The sequence below is a fragment of the Chiloscyllium plagiosum genome, chromosome 45 (assembly GCF_004010195.1).
Source record: "Chiloscyllium plagiosum isolate BGI_BamShark_2017 chromosome 45, ASM401019v2, whole genome shotgun sequence".
In the NCBI taxonomy this organism is placed as follows: Eukaryota; Metazoa; Chordata; class Chondrichthyes; order Orectolobiformes; family Hemiscylliidae; genus Chiloscyllium; species Chiloscyllium plagiosum.
Window position 1 is genome coordinate 5,405,427 of NC_057754.1, and position 19,458 is coordinate 5,424,884.

A 19,458-nucleotide genomic window follows, 5' to 3' on the forward strand; every position below is an offset into this window, starting at 1 on the left:
AAATCCAGCCGTGGTCAACGGTTGAATTTAATTCAATAAAAGTGTGTGGAATCAGAGGGCAGTCAAGAATCAGCCATGTTGCTATGGTCTGGAGTCACACGTGGGCCAGGTAAGGATGGCAGTTTCCTTCCCTAAAGGACATTAGTGAACCAGATGGGTTTTTACAGCAATTGGCAGTGGATTCACAGTCATCATTAGACTCTTAATTCCAGATTTTTTATTGAATTCAACGTGCACTATCTGCTGTGGTGGGATTCAAACCCAGGTGCCCAGAACGTTACCTGGGTCTCAGAACTAACAGTCGAGCGATAATTCCACTCAGCCATTTCCTCTCCTGAGACAGGCTTCTCACTGAGAACGAGAATCAGAAGGTTTATTCACAAAGCAACACCCTTAATGGATTACAAATTAAAGATGCGACTAGGCAATCACATGGCAAGGTGTTACACAGATATCAAAGGATCCCTACAGTGTGGAAACAGGTCATTTGGCCCAACAAGTCCACACTAAACCTTCGAAGACCATCCCACCCTATCCCTGCAACCCCAACACATCCCATGGCTAATCCACCTAGACTGCACATTCCTTGGACACTATGGGATAATTTAGCATGGCCAATCCACCCTAACCTGCACATTCTGGCTATTGAGGGAGTGCAGTGTAGGTTCACGAGGTCAATTCCTGGAATGGTGGGACTATCTTATGTTGAAAGATTGGAGCGACTGGGCTTGTATACTCTTGAGTTTAGAAGACTGAGAGGGGATCTGATTGAGACATATAAGATTATTAAAGGATTGGACACTCTGGAGGCAGGAAACATGTTTCCGCTGATGGGTGAGTGCCGAACCAGAGGACACAGCTTAAAAATAAGGGGTAGGCAATTTAGGACAGAGTCATGGAGAAACTTCTTCACCCAGAGAGTGGTGGGTGTGTGGAATGCTCTGCCCCAGAAGGCAGTGGAGGCCCAGTCTCTGGATTCGTTTAAGAAATAGTTGGACAGAGCTCTCAAGGATAGTGGAATCAAGGGTTATGGAGATAAGGCAGGAACAGGATACTGATTAAGGATGATCAGCCATGATCATGATGAATGGTGGTGCAGGCTCGAAGGGCAGAATGGCCTACTCCTACACCTATTGTCTATTGTCTATCTTTGGACTGCGGGAGGAAACCGGAGCACCCGGAGGAAACGCACACAGACACGGGGAGAACATGCAAACTTCACACAGACAGTCACCCGAGGCTGGAATTAAACCCAGGTTCCCGGTGCTGTGAGGCAGCAGTGCTAACCAATGAGCCACCGTGCTGCTCTCTTAAAGGTACATGCTTGCCTGCTCATAGACACACGCATCACAGTGTGGTACGGCAACGGCTCTGCCTAAGACTGCAAGAAACTACAAAGAGTTGTGAACATAGCCCAGTCTATCCTGAAAACCAGCCTCCCTTCCAGTGAATCTCTAGAGTCTTTTCCCGAGGTTGGGGGGCTTTCAAGACTAGGGGCATATATTTTTAAAGGTGAGAGGAGAAAAATTTCAGAAGGATATAAGAGGCAACTTGTTTACACAGCAGGTGGTTCATACATCGTATGAACTTCCTGAGGAAGTTGTGGATGTGGGTAGAGTTACACCGTTTAAAAGACATTTGGATAAGTACATGGATAGGAAAGGGTTTGGAGGGATATGGACCAGGAGCAGGCAGGTGGGATTAGTTTATGGTCGGCATGGACTGGTTGGACCAAAGGGTCTGTTTCCATGACGTATAACTCTATTCCATGCATAGTGACTGGCATCAGCACGCTATCACAGCACTGACGTCCGATCCCAAAAGTCGCTGTTGCAAGCACATCGGAGGCAATTATCAGTAAGGAAAATTAAAGGGAATGCTGATCCTTCTCTTTGCTGTTGTAGGTTTTCGACCAGTTTTGCCTATTACGGGTTGGCGATAGACCTGCAAGGATTTGGAGTTGATATTTACCTCATCCAGCTGATTTTCGGAGCTGTAGACATCCCAGCGAAACTGCTTGCATTTCTCTTCATGAGCCTGATCGGAAGAAGGTTCACACAAGCCACTTCACTTATCCTGGCAGGGAGCTTTAACCTGGTGAACATCTTTGTCCCAAAAGGTAAGGGTTAATAGTCACAGAACTTGGTCAATTTTTACCCCAGTTGAGAAATGTTCCACCCCCAGAGGGATGTTCCACAGGTAAGATGTAAGAACTTACGATTGAAGATGCTATAGCAATGGCATGTTGATGAGTAAAAGGTCATTGGGCAGAGTCTACATGGTTTAGAGAAAGGACAATCATGTTTAGTGAACAATTTATTGAAGTTCTTAATGAAGTAATGTGCATTGTGCATAATGGGGAATCAGTGGATTTATGTTTTTAGTTACTCATTAGTGGGATGTGGGTGTCACAGGTTGGGCCCGGCATTTCTTGCCCCTTGAGAAGGTGGTGTTGAGCTGCCTTCTTGAACTGCTGCAGTCCACCTGTTGTAGGTTGACCCACAATGCCCTTAGAGAGGGAATTCCAGAATTTTGACTCAGCGACAGTGAAGGAATGGCTGATATATTTCTAATTCTGGATCAGTGGTGCTGGAAGAGCACAGCAATTCAGGCAGCATCCGAGGACAGGCATAATCGACGTTTCGGGCAAAAGCCCTTCATCAGGAATAAAGCTTTATTCCTGATGAAGGGCTTTTGCCCAAAACGTCGATTTTGCCTGTCCTCGGATGCTGCCTGAATTGCTGTGCTCTTCCAGCACCACTGATCCAGAATCTGGTTTCCAGCATCTGCAGTCATTGTTTTTACCTGATATATTTCTAAGTCAGACTGGTGAGTGGTTCAGAAAGGACTTACAAGGGGGTGGTGTTCCCATGTCTCTGCTGCCTTTATCCCTAGATGCTTATCCTTTAGATAATACCACATTTAAATTGCTGCAAGGTTATTGTTAAGGAGACACATTAAAGGTCATTGGAGAAATTAAAAGCTCATGGTGTCAGGGGTAACAAATTGATGCAGATGAAAGATTTTGGCAGACAGAAATCAGACAGGAGGAAGAAATGAGAGTTGGCATTGACTAATGAGTGGGGTGCCACAAGGATCAATGTTGGGCTCTCAACTTTTACAATGGGCATAAATAATTCGGATGAATGGACTGGAGATATGGTTGCCAAATTTACTGATGACACAGTCAAAGGGAGAGTATAAAATTGTGAAAAGGACATAAGGATATTGCAAAGAGATCGAAACAGATTAAATGAATGGGAAAATGGAGTATAATGTGGGAAAACATGAAACTGCCCCTCTGAGAAAAATGACTTCACGAGGAAGCTTTCTGCACCATAGAAAGCATCCTATCCAGATGCATCACAGCTTGGTTGGGGAACTGCTCTGTCCAAGATCACGAGAAACTACAAAAAGTTATGAACACAGCCCAATCCATCATGAAACGCCAGCATTCCATCCATTGACTCCTGCTACATTTCCCAATGCCTCGGGAAGGCAGCCAACATCATCAAAGACCCTTCCCACCCCGGTTATAATCTCTTCCATCGGACAGAATATACAAAGATTTGAGAACACGCACCAACAGTCAAGACCAGTTTCTTCCCCGCCGTTATCAGATTTATGAACAGACGTTTTGTATATTAGAGTTGAACTTTCTCTGCAACTCCTCTGTATCTGTAACACTACATTTTGCATTCTGTTCTATTACCCCAATATACTTATGTAAGGTATGATTTCATAGAGTCATACAGCATGGAAAAAGACCCTTTGGCCCAACCAGTCCATGCAGACCATAATCCCAAATTAAACTAGTCCCACCTGCCTGCTCCTGGTCCATATCCCTCCAAAACCTTTCCTACTCATGTACTTATCCAAATGGCTTTTAAATGTTGTAACTGTACCTGCATCCACCATATCCTCTGGGAGTTCATTCCACACACAAACAATTGCCCCTTGTGTCTTTTTAAAATCTTTCTCCCTCTCATCTTAAAGATATACCCTCTAGTCTTGAACTCCTGCACCTTAGGGAAAAGACACCTGCCATTCACCTTTTCTATACCCCTCATGATTTTGTAGACCTCTATCAGGTCACCCCTCAACCTACCACTCTCCAGTGAAAGAGGTCCCAGCCAATCCAGCCTCTCCCTATAACTCAATCCCTCTATTCCCAGCAACGTCCTGGTAAGTCTCTTCTGAACTCTTTCCAATTTAGTAATCTCCTTCCTGTAACAGGGCGACCAGAACTGGGCACAGTGCTCCAGAAGAGGCCTCACCAATGCTCTCTGCTTAGCACGCAAAACAAAACTTTTCACTGTATCTCAGTAGTTGCCAATAATAAATCAAATCAAATTGAATAGATTGGTGAGAGATTGCAGCTCTAAGATTCACAAGCGATCCAGTTGCCCTAATGCGTGAACGTCAAAAGGCGACATGCAGGTACAGCAAGAATATTAATAGAATGGAATTATGTATTGCGAGGGCAATTCAAGACAAAATAAGGGAGATTATGATTCAGTCAGTTTGGCCACTGGTGAGACCACGTCTGGAGTTCTATATTGATCTCCTTATTTAAGAAAGAATATAAATGCCTTGGAGGCAGTTCTTACAAGGCTTACTGGGCTAATCCCCTGGAATGGGTGGTTTACCTAATGAGAAAAGGTTAGACAGGCTAGGCTGCTGCCCGCTGAGTCTAGAACAGCCAGAGGTGACTTGATTAAAGTGTAAGATACTGAGGAGTCCTGACAAAGTGGCTGTGAGGTGGCATGTTACCTTGTCTTGAAGAACCACCGTTTGGAATAGTCACCCAATTCTCACAGATTCTCTGGAAATCTCCTACTCGGTGGAAATGGAGCCTTTGAATATTTTGAGGCAGGGGTACTTAAATTCTTGTTTTTCTTTTATTTTGGTGAACCGAATCGACCTGTTCAAGGATATTATTGCACTCCTCTGGAGCAGGTGGGGACTTGAGTCCAGACCTCCCAGTCTGCGGGTAGAGACACTACTACTGTCCCACAAGAGGGCCCCCCATTAGATTTTTTTTAACCTATTTCTTTGAAACAACCCATTCAGAGATATCATTCCACACTTCTGGAGCAAGTGGGATTTGAACCTGGACCTCCCAGACTGGAGTAGGGATAGATTAGATTACTTTACATTACAGCGTGGAAACAGGCCCTTCGGCCCAACAAGTCCACACCGACCCGCCGAAGTGCAACCCACCCATTCCCCTACATTTACCCCTTACCTAACACTACGGGCAATTTAGCACGGCCAATTCACCTGACCCTGCACATCTTTGGACACTACCGCTGTAGGGTAGGGGGGCCCCTCCTTTTGTTTTACTCAACCTATTTTTCTAATCAACTTGTTCAGTGATGTTATTACACACCTCTGGAGCCAGTAAGACTTGAACCCCAGGCTTTGCAATCCAAGGGTAGGAACCCTACCTACATACCACAAGAGGGCGGCCTTCTTAGACTCTTGTTAAGCAAAGGAGTGAAATTAGAACAGGAGTACGAGAAATGTGGAGTAATCAGATCTCACTGAATGTTGGATCAAAGGCTGAGAGGCATGCTCTCACTCCTAACTTATATGATATTGTCTTCGTAGAAATACTGCAAACCTTTTATTAACCTTATCATCTGGCACTCTCGATAAACCGGGAAAAATTATATACCACAAATACCATGAATATTCTGTCCAATGATTATAGCTTTTCTAATTTATTTACCTGAATATAAATAATACTTGTTCTTCAATCAAATGGCCACATTGACAGTTGAGTCAACTTTGAGTTAATTTCTCCTCAAATACCACAATTAGATGATTAGATTATTTACAGTGTGGACACAGGCCCTTCGGCCCAACAAGTCCACACCGACGCGCAACTCACCCAGACCCATTCCCCTATACCTAACACGACAAGCAATTTAGCATGGCCAATTCACCTAACCTGCACATCTTTGGATTGGGTTGGGATATCTGGTCGGCATGGATGGGTTGGACTGACATGTCTGTTTCCATGCTGTACATCTCTATAACTCTATCTCTGAGCAGTCTGCCGAGGTGTGAGTGTGAAGGGTCCCTGAATCATAAAATTCCCACAGTGTGGAAGTAGGCCTTTCAGCCCATTGAACCCATACTGACCCTATCCCTATAACCCTGCATTTCCCCTTAACTAACCCACTTAACCTGCACGGGCCTGGATGTTACAGGGCAATTTAGTATGGCCATCCCACCCTAACCTGCACGCCTTTGGACTGTGGGAGGAAAATGGAGCATCTGGAGGAAACCCACGCAGACACAGGGAGAAAGTGCAAACCCCACACAGACAGTCACCCGAGGGTGGGATAGAACCCTGGCCCCGTGAGGCAGCAGTGCGAGCCAGTAAGCCACCATTTTGCCGTTAAGTTTTATTTAAGGCAAAGCTGTAGTGATGTAAACTGTTACTAAAGTGATGTGTGTACCCCCTGAATTATATTTCTATTACTCAGCGTGTGTTCTTACATTGATTATGTGAACCTCTTGATTATCCGGAATATCCAATCAGCTGACGTATCCCTTTATCCCATAGCTGCCGATTAATAAAACGTTTGCTGTGCTTCTGTTTGTAACCAACTGGTAAATACTCCAGTGGAATTTCTGCCTGTGCAGCTCAACACATCACCTCAAAAGGTTGACGACTTTCATCCCACAGTCAATTTGTTCAAAATATTAGTGAGTAAACCTTGTGCTGTTCTGTTTTCCCTACAGAGATGCAGTCCTTACGAACGTTATTCGCTGCCCTTGGGAAAGGGTGTCTATCCGCAGCCTTCAGCTGTTGCTATCTCTTTTCAGGTGAACTCTACCCTACTGTGGTCAGGTGAGTACACACACACACATTTATTTCCTTCAGCTGCTGTGGTTCAGCAAGTTCATCTTCTGCCTTTACTAGAACAGTGAGTTGACGCTCTGCCGCAAACACAGCCCAAAACAGACCAGCCTTATCTCGGCTAATCCAGCAGTTGAGGTCACTTTGATCACCCTGGGTTAATGAACAGTAAAATATCCCAGCATGCTTGGGTTCTTTTTTTCTGCTCCCCAATCGCTGGGAAGTGTGCCACTGAGGTCATGTTTAGCGCACATTGATTGCCCAACAGTATCAGGCGAATTTATCTGAGGTTTCTTCTCTCTTTGTACAGCAGCTCAATGGTTGGCGCTGCTGCCTCACGGCGCCAGGGACCCTGGGCCCGGTTCCACCCTCCAGTGATGCCTGTGTGCAGTTCTTCCCGTGTCTGAGTGGGATTCTGCCAAGTTTCCTCCCACAGTCCTAGGATGTTCAGGCTAGGGTGGATTGGACACACTAAATTGTCCTGTAATATCCAGGGATGTGTAGGTAAAGGTGGATCGTCAATGCTAAATTGTCCCATAGTGCCCAGGGATGTGCAGGTTAGGGTGGATTGGCCGTGCTAAATTGTCCCATAGTGCCCAGGGACATGCAGATGAGGGTGGATTGGCCATGGGAAACACAGGGTGACAGGGATAGGGTCGGGTGTGGGTCTGTGTGGGATGCTCTTCAGAATGTTGGTGCACACTCAACGGGCCGAACGGCCTGCTTCCGCATGGTAGGGATTCTATGATTGTACTACCACTTGGAGCAATGTTCACAAAAACCTGGGGGTCGGCGGAAGAAAACAACGCAAGTGCGATCCCGCCACAATCTGGATTTGTACATGATCAGTCCTGAGCTGCCAGTTGCTGTGGGGTCCGTTTAGCTCATTTGGCTGGATGGTTGGTTTGTGAAAACATATGATGCCGACAGCATGGGTTCAATTCCTGTCACCAGCCTGAGGTTACCATGAAGGATTCCTCTTCTTGACCGCTTCTCCCTTGCCTGAGGTTGTGACCATCAGGTTAAACTCACTGCCAGTTGTCTCTAACGAAAGAGCAATGCTATGCTCTGGTGAACATGACTTGACCAGTTGCTGTGGAATCCACCTCCTAGAGGACTTAGTGATCTCAATGAAGAGAGCAGAAAAAAATAATGAAGCATTTGCAACAGACAGTGCAGAATGTTTTTAAGTAATGCATCAGGTTTGTTACAGTGAGATAGAATTGCAAAGGGAATACTTAGTGGGCTTTCTGTTGATAAGAGCCAGAGGTCACCATTGTTGATAGGAGATTGACCAGATTAAAGAAAGAATTCCCATTAAATAGCAATGTGTCACATCTTTAGGGAAAGCTAAAGCAACTCTTGTAGTAAAAACATTACATTGGACTGCACTCAAACAAGTTATCCAGGCAAACTTTGCAGCATCTGGCAAGGCTCCACATCAGAAAGGTGAATGCAGTTATGGACAGAAAAAAGATGTTTTCGCCTGTGACACATCCAGCTTTTCATCAAATAGGTGCTTTAACCTCCACTCATCCTAAATTCTGTGCTCATGCCCTTGCAGTAGGCTTAGCTCTAACTCAGAAAAGACTGCGAGCAAAAAAGGCAACTTTGGACATGTGCCATGAAGGGTATTACAGTGAAAACAATACAAAGCATTTGCAGAATCATAGAATCCCGACAGGGTGGAAGCAGGTCTTTTGGTCCATCAAGTCCACACTGACCCTCCGGCGAGCATCCCACCCAATCCTTCTTCCCCTGCATATCCCAAAGCTAATCCACCCAGCCTCAACACGACAGGGCAATTTCCCACGGCCAATCCACCCTAACCTGCTCATCTTTGGACTGTGGGAGGAAACCAGAGCACCTGGAGGAAACCCGCACACTCACAGGGAGAATGTGCAAGCTCCACACAGACAGTTGCCCGAGGGTTGGATTGAACCCAGATTCCTGGTGTTGTGAGGCAGCAGTGCTAACCCACTGAGCCACTGGTGGACATCATTCCCATCAGAGACCACGTCTTAATGAAGAATGCTGGCGCTATCAAAATGTTGTAATCAAGCTGATAAGCTTTTTTGATACTGAAATGAAAGATACGGTTTAGATTTATGTTAGAGTAAAGAGTGCAAGGTCATTGTGCATTGGTTACATCAGGACGTTGTAGGAAGCTTTGTTAGCTAAGTTGGCTGGATGTTTGGTTAGAGATTCAATTCCTACACCATTTGAGTTACCTTAAAGGACTCTCCTTCTCAACCTCTCCCCTCAACTAAGAGATGGTGACTCTCAGGTTAAGTCACTCTCTCATTCTCTCACTCGTGTGGTTGCTCAGTGGTTAGTACTGCTGCCTCATGGTGCCAGGGACCCGGGTTCAATCCCACCTTCGGGTGACTGTGGGTGTGGAGTTTGCACATTCTCCCCCCGTGTCTGTGTGTGGGTGCTCCGGTTTCCTCCCACAGTCCAAAGATGTGCAGGTTAGGGTGGATTGGCTATGGTAAATTGTCCCATAGTGCCCAGGGATGTGCAGGTTAGGGTGGATTGGCCGTGCTAAATTGTCCCATAGTGCCCAGAGACTTGCAGGTTAGAGTGGATTGGCCGTGCTAAATTGTCCCATAGTGTCCAGGGACATGCAGATGAGGGTGGATTGGCCGTGCTAAATTGTCCCATAGTGTCCAGGGATGTGCAAGGTAGGGTGGATTGACCATACTAGAATTGTCCCATAGTGTCCAGGTTAGGGTGGACCAGGTTGGGTCCAGATTTGCCATGCTAAATTTTTTAGATTAGATTAGATTCAATTCGATTCCCTGCAGTATGGAAACAGGCCCTTCGACCCAACAAGCCCACACTGACCCTCCGATGAGTAACCCACCCAGACCCATTTCCCTCTGACTAATGCATCTAACACTACAGGCAATTTAGCACATCTTTGGACTGTCGGAGGAAGACACGGGGAGAATGTGCAAACTCTACACAGACACCCAAGTCTAGAATCGAACCTGGGGCCCTGGTCCTGTGAGGCAGCAGTGCTAACCACTGAGCCACTGTGCCGCCCCTTGAAATGGGGGCTCGTCTGGGATGATTGTCCCATATTATTCAGGAATGTGCAGGTTAGGGTGGATTGGCCTTGCTAAATTGCCTCTTGGTGTGCAGCATAAGGTGGGAAATGCAGGGTTGGGGGGTGGGGGGATTCTCTTTGGAGAGGTTGGTGTGGACTCGATGGGCTGAATGGCCTGCCACCACACTGTAGGGCTTATGTGATGATTCTAATGAGAGAGTGGGACTGTGGTGACTTTACCTTATATGGAAAGTAGCATGTGATGCAATAGATTATTACTGTCAGAGCCTGCATTTTCATGGGAAGAGGAAAGGAAGTCAGAAAAATTGTAATGAGGTGAAATGTTCCGTAACCATCTCCTCCCTCTCACTGTTCTCTTGTGTATCCTGCGCAGGCAGACAGGAATGGGGCTCGTGAGCACAATGGCCCGCGTTGGGTCCATGTTAGCACCTATCGTAAGGATGAGCGGCGATTACGTCTCGTTTCTGCCCATGACCATATACGGCGGGATGGCAATAATAGCGGGAATTGCTGCCTTTCTCCTGCCTGAAACACGGAACACCCCTTTACCGGAAACTATCGAAGAAACAGAAAACAGGTTTGTAACGTCGGAAATTCCCACTGACCTGAGACACGTGTTAAAAACAAAATGGCCGAAAGGATCTCAATGGATGCCAAGCAATGAGCTCTTTAGTAAGAGTTTGGGTTTGGAATCTAAAATATTTAAATACCTTTAAAATAGTTTATTAGGCTTATGTTTTCAATTTGGGTGTGAAGCATGACTTAAATAGGCAGAAAAGGTGTGCAACCCGTGAAAAGGTGAGAGTTGATCACTGATCCCAAAGATTGGCATAGAGTGTGCTGTATGTGATTACCAGAACTCTTCCCTTCGTTTTCTTCCACCTTTCCTGGTCAACCTGTTATCTGAGGGTGTCTATCTGACAAGGGCTGATCCTTGCCTCCAAACATTCATTAATCCTTACCCTCATGTTTCAAGGTAGTACACAGGGACAGCAGGTAATCAGGAAGGGTAATGGAAGGTTGGCCCTTATTTCAAGGGCTTTGGAGTTCATTTTTGTTATTCACTCACGGGATGAGGGCATCACCGGCCAGGCCAGCATTTATTGCCCCATCCCTAACTGCCCAGAGGGCAGTTAAGAGTCAACCACACCACTATGGATCTGGAGTCACATGTTGGCCAGATCTGGTAAGAATGCCAGTTTCCATCCATAAAGGACATTAGTGAACCAAATGGGTTCTTCTCCAAGAATGGATTCATGGTCATCATTAGACTCTTAATTCCAGATTTTTCGTGAATTCAAATTCCCCCATCTCCTGTGGCGGGACTCAAACCCAGGGCCCCAGAACATTACCTGGGACTCTGGATTACTAGTCCAGCGATAATATCGCTAGGCTGTCACCTCCCCCATAAGAATAAAGGATGGCACTGCTGCCACACAGAGCCAGGGTTCGATGCCACCCTCGGACAACTGTCTGTGTGGAGTTTGCAAGATCTTCCCCTGTGTCTGCGTGGGGTTTCCTCCAGGAGATCGGGTTTCCCCCCACAGTCCAAAGATGTGCAGGTCAGGGTGAATTGGCCGTGCTAAATTGCCCCACAGTGTCCAGGGATGTGCAGGTTAGGGTGGATTGGCCATGCTAAATTGTCCCATAGTGCCCAGGAATGTGCAGGTTAGGGTGAATTGGCCATGGGAAATTGTCCCATAGTGCCCAGGGATGTGCAGGTTGGTGTGGATTGGCCATGCTAAATTGTCCCATAGTGTCCAGGGATGTGCAGGTTAGGTGGGTTAGCCATGGCAGTTACAGGGATAAGGATGAGTGTGGGTGGGATGCCATTAAGAGGGTCAATGTGGACTCGATGGGCCGAATGGCCTGCTTTCATACTGGAGGGATTCTCTACTGGGAGAGAGAGCTCCCAGCCACATTGCTGAACAACATTTAATCCAGGAAATACTGACCAGAGCAGGAAGACGCTTAATCTCGCAAGGAATTATGGGTTACGGGGAGAATATGGGTTAGTGGCATTGAAATGTCCATCAGTCATGATTGAATGGCGGAGTGGACTCGATGGGCTGAATGGCCTTACTTCCACTCCTATGTCTATGGTCTTAGGGAGATGTGCCAAAAGGCATCAGAAATTCATAGGGTTCCCATCGTCTTCACAATCCAGCCAGTACCTGCTGGGAGGTGTGTGAGGTTCTGGGCGAAAACAGGACTTGGTTTAGACCTGAGAGTGAGGCGAACGTAGGAAAAATAGTCAAGGAATAGGAGAGAATTTGAGCGTTTTTGAACCGCTGTTCACGATTTTCTAACTCATTTATTTCCAGAACAATAAAAGATGCTGAAAAGGCCAAGGACTCCAAGAGGGCTGATGTTGCACTCCAGGAAACCTACCTATCATTGATGAAACAGACTGTGTAACCAAACACAACAACAACCAGTTTTCTTCAGTGTCTACAGATGTAGTGTAGCCGAAGAAAACAGAAAGTGTAATTGATACTCAGCAGAGAGAAAGAGAGACAGTTAAGGCTTGAATCTGGAACATTAACTCTGTTTTCTTCTGTACAGTTGCTGCCAGATCTGCTGAGTTTCTCCAGCACTTTCTGTTTTTACTGCAGATCCTCAGCACCCACTGTATGGTGCTTTTATTATACTGTGTGGCATGTGTCTGCTTAAGAGTCATTCAGTCATACAGCACAGAAACAGACCCTTTATTCCAACCGGCCCATGCCGACCATAATCCTAAACTAAACTAGTCCCACCTGGCTGCTCCTGGCCCATATCCCTCCAAACCCTTTCCTATTCATTACCTTATCCAAATGTCTTTTAAATGTTGTAACTGTGTCCTCAGGAAGCTCATTCCACACACGAACCATCCTCTATGTACAAACTTTGCCCCTCATATCTTTTATAAATCTCTCTCCCTCACCTTAAACATGTGCCTCCTCATCTTGAAATCCCCACCCTATGGAAAAGACGACTACCATTAACCCTCATGATTTTATAAGGTCGCCTCTCAACATCCTACTCTCCAGGGAAATAAGTCCCAGCCTACCTAGCCTTTCTTAAGAATTCAAACCTTCCATACCTGGCAACATCCTAGTAAATCCCTTCTGAACCATCGCCAGCTTAATAGACTCCTTCCTAAAACAGGTCGACCAGGATTGGACACAGTACTACAGAAGAGGCCTCACCAATGTCCTGTACAACCTCCACATGACGTCCCAACTCAAAGGATTAAGCAATGAAGGCAAGTGCGCTAAATGCCTTTTTAAACACCCTGCGACGCAAGCTTCAAAGAATTATTGACCTGAACCCGCCTCGGTCCTGCTGTTCTACAACACTACTCAGGGCAAAAGTGAGGCCTGCAGATGCCGGAGATCAGAGTTGAGAGTGTGGTGCTGGAAAATCACGGCTGGTCAGGCAGCATCCGAGGAGCAGGAGAATCGGCGTTTCAGGCAAAAGCCCTTCATTCCTGATGAGGGACTTTTGCCCAAAACGTCAACACTGCCCATGGCCCTACCATTAGTTATGTAAGCCCTACCCTTATGTGTTGTACCAAAATGCAATACCTCGCATTTATCCAGATTGAACTCCATTTTTCGTCCCATTGACCCATTTGATCAAAATCCCTTTGTAATCTTAGAAAACCATCTTCACTGACTACTATGCCACCAATTTTGGTGTTGTCTGCAAACTTACTAACTACACCTTCTTGCCACAACTCACTCAATAATGCATTGACATACAGTAGCTCTCAGATGCACCAGATCACTAAGGTAGTAGCACAGATTTCTCAAAGCTTAAAAAAGAAATCCTCAAACGTCGTGCCAAAGATGGTCTCAATCCAGATTTCATAACTTTTCATTTATTTTCTCTGAAATGTCAGTGGTTGAGGGGGTGACCTTATAGAGGTTTATAAAATCATGAGGGGACATGGATAGGGTGAATAGACAAGGTCCTTCACCCCAGGCTGGGGGACTCCAGAATTAGAGGGCATAGGTTTAGGGTGAGAAGGGAAAGATTTAAAAGGGACCTAAGGGGCAACTTTTTCACGCAGGGGGTGGTGCGTGTATGGAATGAGCTGCCAGAGGAAGTGGTGGAGGCTGGTACAATGACAACATTTAAAAGGCATCTGGATGGGTACCTGAGTAGGAAGGGTTTAGAGGGATATGGGCCAAATGCTGGCAAATGGGACTAGATAAATGTAGAATATCTGGTTGGAATAGACGAGTTGGACTGAAGGGTCTGTTTCCGTGCTATACATCTCTATGACTCTATTGTGCATCTCCAATGATTCCATTGTTAAAATGGCATGTTGGCTCAGTGGTCAGCACTGCTGCCTCACAGCACCAGGGTCCCAGGTTCGATTCCAACCTCGGGTGACTGTGTGGAGTTTGCACTTTCTCCCCATGTCTGTGTGAGTTTCCTCCCACAGTCCAAAAATGTGCAGGTTAGGATGGATTGCCCATAGTGTTGGGTACATTAGACAGAGGGAAATGGGTCTGGGTAGGTTACTCTTCAGAGGGTTGGTGTGGACTTGTTGGGCTGAAGGGCCTGTTTCTACCCACATTAGGGAATCTAATGTAAATTGAACAGCACTGAACTGGGATCAGCCTTGGGTCCGTGCTAAATAACCTTGGCAGGGAGGCTAGTACACTTGGCCTTAGTGCCTTGGGTCTAGGAAGCCATAATGTGTAAAAATATCCTCCTTTTGTGAGGTGAAGATCTATCATTTATTGCCCATGGTCTTGGCAGAGGTGATCTATTCAGCTAACTGGAGACAGACATGCACTGCCTCTTCCAGTCAAAGCCCAATGAATCGAACATTAATTAGATTGTTCATTGAGGCCTGGCAGTGCCCAACCACTCACCAATGGCTGCTACCAGAATGATGCTCAGGAGAATTGTTTCTGGCGTGACCAAGTGGGCAAGACTGTCACCAGTCACCACCTTCCTCCTCCACCCTATGTCCGATCTCTCAATCAGGTACTGATCGCCAATGATTGAAGGACTCCCTCCCCTCTCCCCAGCCAATAGGCAGCCCATACTGTTCTACCTGGGCATGGTGACTTCCCCAATGCAACTGGGTAACCAACAGCGGATAAGCTTTGAGCGGGCCCAAACCTAATACTGGCACAGACGGGAAAGGGGTCAAAGTTCGGGTGTGACATTACACCATCTGTTTATGTGCCTTCCCACTTTGAAAGCTCCCACCTCTGGAAGCACAAGATTCCGTCCTGTGTGACATTGTTAAACAAGAGGGGGGAGATGACAGCCAAGCAATATTATTGCTGGAGGTTAACCCAGATACATGTTCTGGGGACCCAGTTCAAATCCCGCCACGGCAGATGGTGGAATTTGAATTCAATGTTTTTAAAAATTAGATTACTTACAGTGTGGAAACAGGCCCTTCGGCCCAACAAGTCCACACCGGCCCGCCGAAGAGCAACCCGCCCAGACCCATTCCCCTACACCTAACACTACGGGCAATTTAGCATGGCCAATTCACCTGACCTGCACATTTTTGGATTGTGGGAGGAAACTGGAGCACCCGGAGGAAACCCCATGCAGACACGGGGAGAACGTGCAAACTCCACACAGACAGTCGCCTGAGGCGGGAATCAAACCCAGGTCTGTAGCGCTGTGAGGCAGCAGTGCTAACCACTGTGCCACCGTGGTTTTTGCAAGTTTTTAAAAGCTGGTATTACAAGTCTAATGAGGACCATGAATCCATTATCGATTGCCGGAAAACCCTATCTGGTTCACTAATGTCCTTTAGGGGAGGGAACCGCTGTCCTTACCTGGTGAGGGCCAACACGTGACTCCAGACCCACAGCGATGGGGTTGACTCTCGGGCAATCAGAGATGGGCAATAAATACTGGGCCTAGCCAGCAACACCCTCATCCAGTGAATGAATTAATAATGTGGCAATTACGTTGATGAATGTATCATTTAAATGGCCAACTGGAACCTTTAATGAAAGAATTCCCGGGAACGTAACGTGTATCGGCTCCAGCCCTGAAGCTTATAACTTGTCAGTGGAATTTATCAATGCTGGCCCAGCTGAAATTCCATTTATTAAGGATGCTGATTTTGTTTATGAGTAGAACCAGTTTTCTTCTGTACTAATCAAACTGCACCATGTTAAATATCCTTTGCAAAGGTTTTAACAATAAAAATTACACTCTGAAATGCTCTCTGACATTCAAGTCATGTACAATTCTACCCTTGCGGTTATGCAAGCAAACGCGTGAAGAAACTTGAATCATGAAATCAATATGGAGAACGGTTGCAATCCTGTGACAGATTTTATGACAGCAATCAGACAGCTCCTGCACACATGAACGACAGAGCGCTGAAGTGGGTCAGCAATCTGACACCTCACCAGTATCATGGACATCAAGCTGACATTACTCATAAAATCCCCATGGTGTGGAAACAGGCCATTCAGCCAATCGAGTCCACACCAATCTTCCAAAGAGAATCCCATCTAGATTCCCCGATAACCCCACATTTCCCATGGCTAAACCACCTAGACTGCACATCCCTGGACACTATAGTTAAGTTCTCATGGCTAATCCGCCCTAACCTGTGCACCTTTGGACTGTGCAAGGAAACCAGAGCATCCGGAGGAAACCCCATGCAGACACGGGGAGAACGTATCAGCTCCACAGAAACGGTCACCTGAGGAATCGAACCCGGGTACCTGATGCTGTAAGGCAGCAGTGCTAACCACTGAGCCACCAGGCCGCCCTACAAGTGAGGAGACTATCAATGACCAAAATTGGCGTGTTGCCGACTGCGTTATTTTGGATGTTGGATGAGAAACTGTTTGGGAGTGCTTGAAATCAGGAAGCCACCCAATAGTAGAGGAAAGAGGGACTATAGCTGCACGTTGTTGCAGACTTGGGCGATGAGATAGTCAGGATCTGTGTGTGGCTTGTTTTGACTCTTGTTTTCTTGAGACTGTCATAATAAATAAGGTGAGATGAAAAGGGCAGGAAGGGTTTTGACTGGAGGCCATGCATGACTGCCTGTCCATGGCTGTTTCAGATGAGGTCCTGACCTGGACAACTGACATGGCAATACACCTCCCCTCAAACTTGTACTGCTAATTAATCACCTTCTGCCAAGCAGTCAGTCATTGGCCATCCATACTTAAATCTCAATGCAGAGACAGGGAAAGCAGACCGCTCCCCATCGGAACATTCCATGCCTCGGGCGACTGTCTACATGGAGTTTGCACCTTCTCCCCATGGGTCTCCTCAGGGTGCTCCGGCTAGCCAGCACATCTCTAGACACTGTGAGAAATTTAGCATGGCTCAACCTGCAGGTCTTTGGACTATGGGAGGAAACCCACATGGACACCGGGAGAACATGCAAACTCCACACAGATGGTCACCCAAGACTGGAATTGAACCCAGGTCCCTAGTGCTGTGAGGCAGCAGTGCTAACCACTGAGCCACCATGCATGCTCCTGACTGCAACCTAAGTGGAGTTTTGATATGGGCTGGGAACCTACAAATACTGGACAGAGGAGTAGAGAAGATAGGGTAATTTAAGGAGTAATCATTTTAAACTTCAAAATTGAATTTTATTCATAAAAATATTCATACATAGTCACGGAAGCAGTTCAATTCTGAATATGAAAAAAAGCAAACATTGGAGTGTGACTCTATCCAATAAACAAAACCAAAGGCATTTCATACCTGTACCAAGATTATGCTGACATATGTTTGAGGCACTAGGAGGGTCCAATAACTGAGTAGACCCCCATTTACCTTCAGCAGGAAGACCTCAGACAGTGCTCTTTCCCCACTGCATCTTGGCAGCAGCTGCCCCAAGCTTTAGTACATCCCTCCAGTGCGTAGTCCTGGATCTTGGAATGTGCCAGTCTGCAACACTTGGTCAGGGTCACCTCCTCACTCTGGAAGACCCGACAGGTTTCGGGCAGACCAAAGGGCACCTTTCACCGAGCTGATGGTACTCCAGTCACGTCTTGCGACGGCTTGATTAAAATTGATTCATTAAAATTGGTTCATTAAAAAGGAACCAACAGCAACAACCACAAAGCCAGGAATAAAAGCACAGCAACTGAAATAAACAGGGCGCATAAACTGGCCAAAGTACGCTGGGAATACCTCGGTCTAAGACGTACAAACACACTGGGACAATTCTGCCTGGAGACAGGCCCTTACAAGACTCATGCCCAGCCAATTAGAGTCATAGGGATGTACAGCACGGCAACAGATCCTTTGGTCCAACTCATCCACGCCAACCAGATATCCTAAATAAATCTAGTCCCATTTGCCAGTATTTAGCTCATATCTCTCTAAACCCTTCCTATTCATATAACCATCCAGATGCCTTTTAAATGCTGTAATTGTACCAACCTCCACCACATCCTCCGGCAGCTCATTTCAAACACGCACCATCCTCTGTGTGAAAAAGCTGCCCCTTAGGTCCCTTTTAAATCTTTCCTCTCTCACCTTAAACCCATCCCTCTAGTTCTGGACTCCCCCACACCAGGGAAAAGACCTTGTCTATTTACCCTATCCATGCCCCCTCATGATTTTATAAACCTCTATCAGGTCATCCCTCAGTCTCTGACGCTCCAGGGAAAACAGCCCCAGCCTGTTCAGCCTCTCCCTACATCTCAAACCGTCCAATCCCAGCAAAACCCTTGTCAATCTTTTCTGAAACCTTTCAAGTTTCATGACAGTCTTCCTAAAGCAGGGAGACCAGAACTGAACACAGTATTCCAAAAGTGGCTGCAACATGACCTCCCAACTCATATACCCAATGCACTGGCCAATAATGGCATGCATACCAAATGCCTTCTTCAAAAACCAGAAATGCGCCAGTACACAATAGCAAAAGGGCAGTTTGACACTTCCTCATAATCAAAACAACCCAAGGTATATGGGGCACAGGCACCTCAGTAAAACAAAAGAGCAAGGGTATATTCTGGGCCCAAAGCAGACACATCAAAGGGCTCAATGTTAGCAGGCCATTGAAAACTATGAACATCATTTACCCCTGACTGGTTAAATCCTTGTAAAATTCAAGATGGCAGCCAGGAAGATGTCAGACCCCAACCCTGGCAGGGCCTGACCTTACCCTCACCGTGCGGCCGATCTAGAGGTATGTCCAGACACAGCAGCTCGCTCTTCAACTGGATAGACAGACAGACAGATAGATAGATAGATATTGACAGATTGATAGATTGATTGATGGATAGATAAATAAAAAAAATAGATAGATAGAAAAGTCGATAAATAGATATTGACTGATAGATAGAAAGATAGATAGATAGACAGAGAGAGAGGATTAGTGGTACTGGAAGAGCACAGCAGTTCAGGCAGCATCCGAGGACCAGGAAAATCGACGTTTCGGGCAAAAGCCCTTCATCAGGAATACAGGCAGAGAGCCTGAAGGGTGGAAAGATAAGCGAGAGATTTTCCTGCTCCTCGGATGCTGCCTGAACTGCTGTGCTTTTCCAGCACCACT

The 19,458-nt window shown here is 46.4% G+C and overlaps 1 protein-coding gene and 1 long non-coding RNA gene across 2 annotated transcripts in view; one reads left to right on the forward strand and one right to left on the reverse strand.

Annotated features, from left to right (window-relative positions):
* The window catches only part of LOC122543993, a 96,632-nt gene extending 83,933 nt beyond the window's left edge, over positions 1 to 12,699 (forward strand). Inside the window, exons 19-22 of the mRNA XM_043683001.1 lie at positions 1,905 to 2,119; positions 6,757 to 6,865; positions 10,321 to 10,524; positions 12,272 to 12,699. Of these exons, the coding sequence (XP_043538936.1) occupies positions 1,905 to 2,119; positions 6,757 to 6,865; positions 10,321 to 10,524; positions 12,272 to 12,365 (622 nt within the window). The 3' untranslated portion in view covers positions 12,366 to 12,699. The remainder of the gene's footprint in view (positions 1 to 1,904; positions 2,120 to 6,756; positions 6,866 to 10,320; positions 10,525 to 12,271) is intronic.
* Positions 12,700 to 17,818: 5,119 nt separating this feature from the next.
* LOC122543860 overlaps positions 17,819 to 19,458 on the reverse strand; it is a 46,171-nt gene continuing 44,531 nt past the window's right edge. The window contains exon 4 of the long non-coding RNA XR_006310150.1: positions 17,819 to 17,956. This is a non-coding gene — a long non-coding RNA (uncharacterized LOC122543860). The remainder of the gene's footprint in view (positions 17,957 to 19,458) is intronic.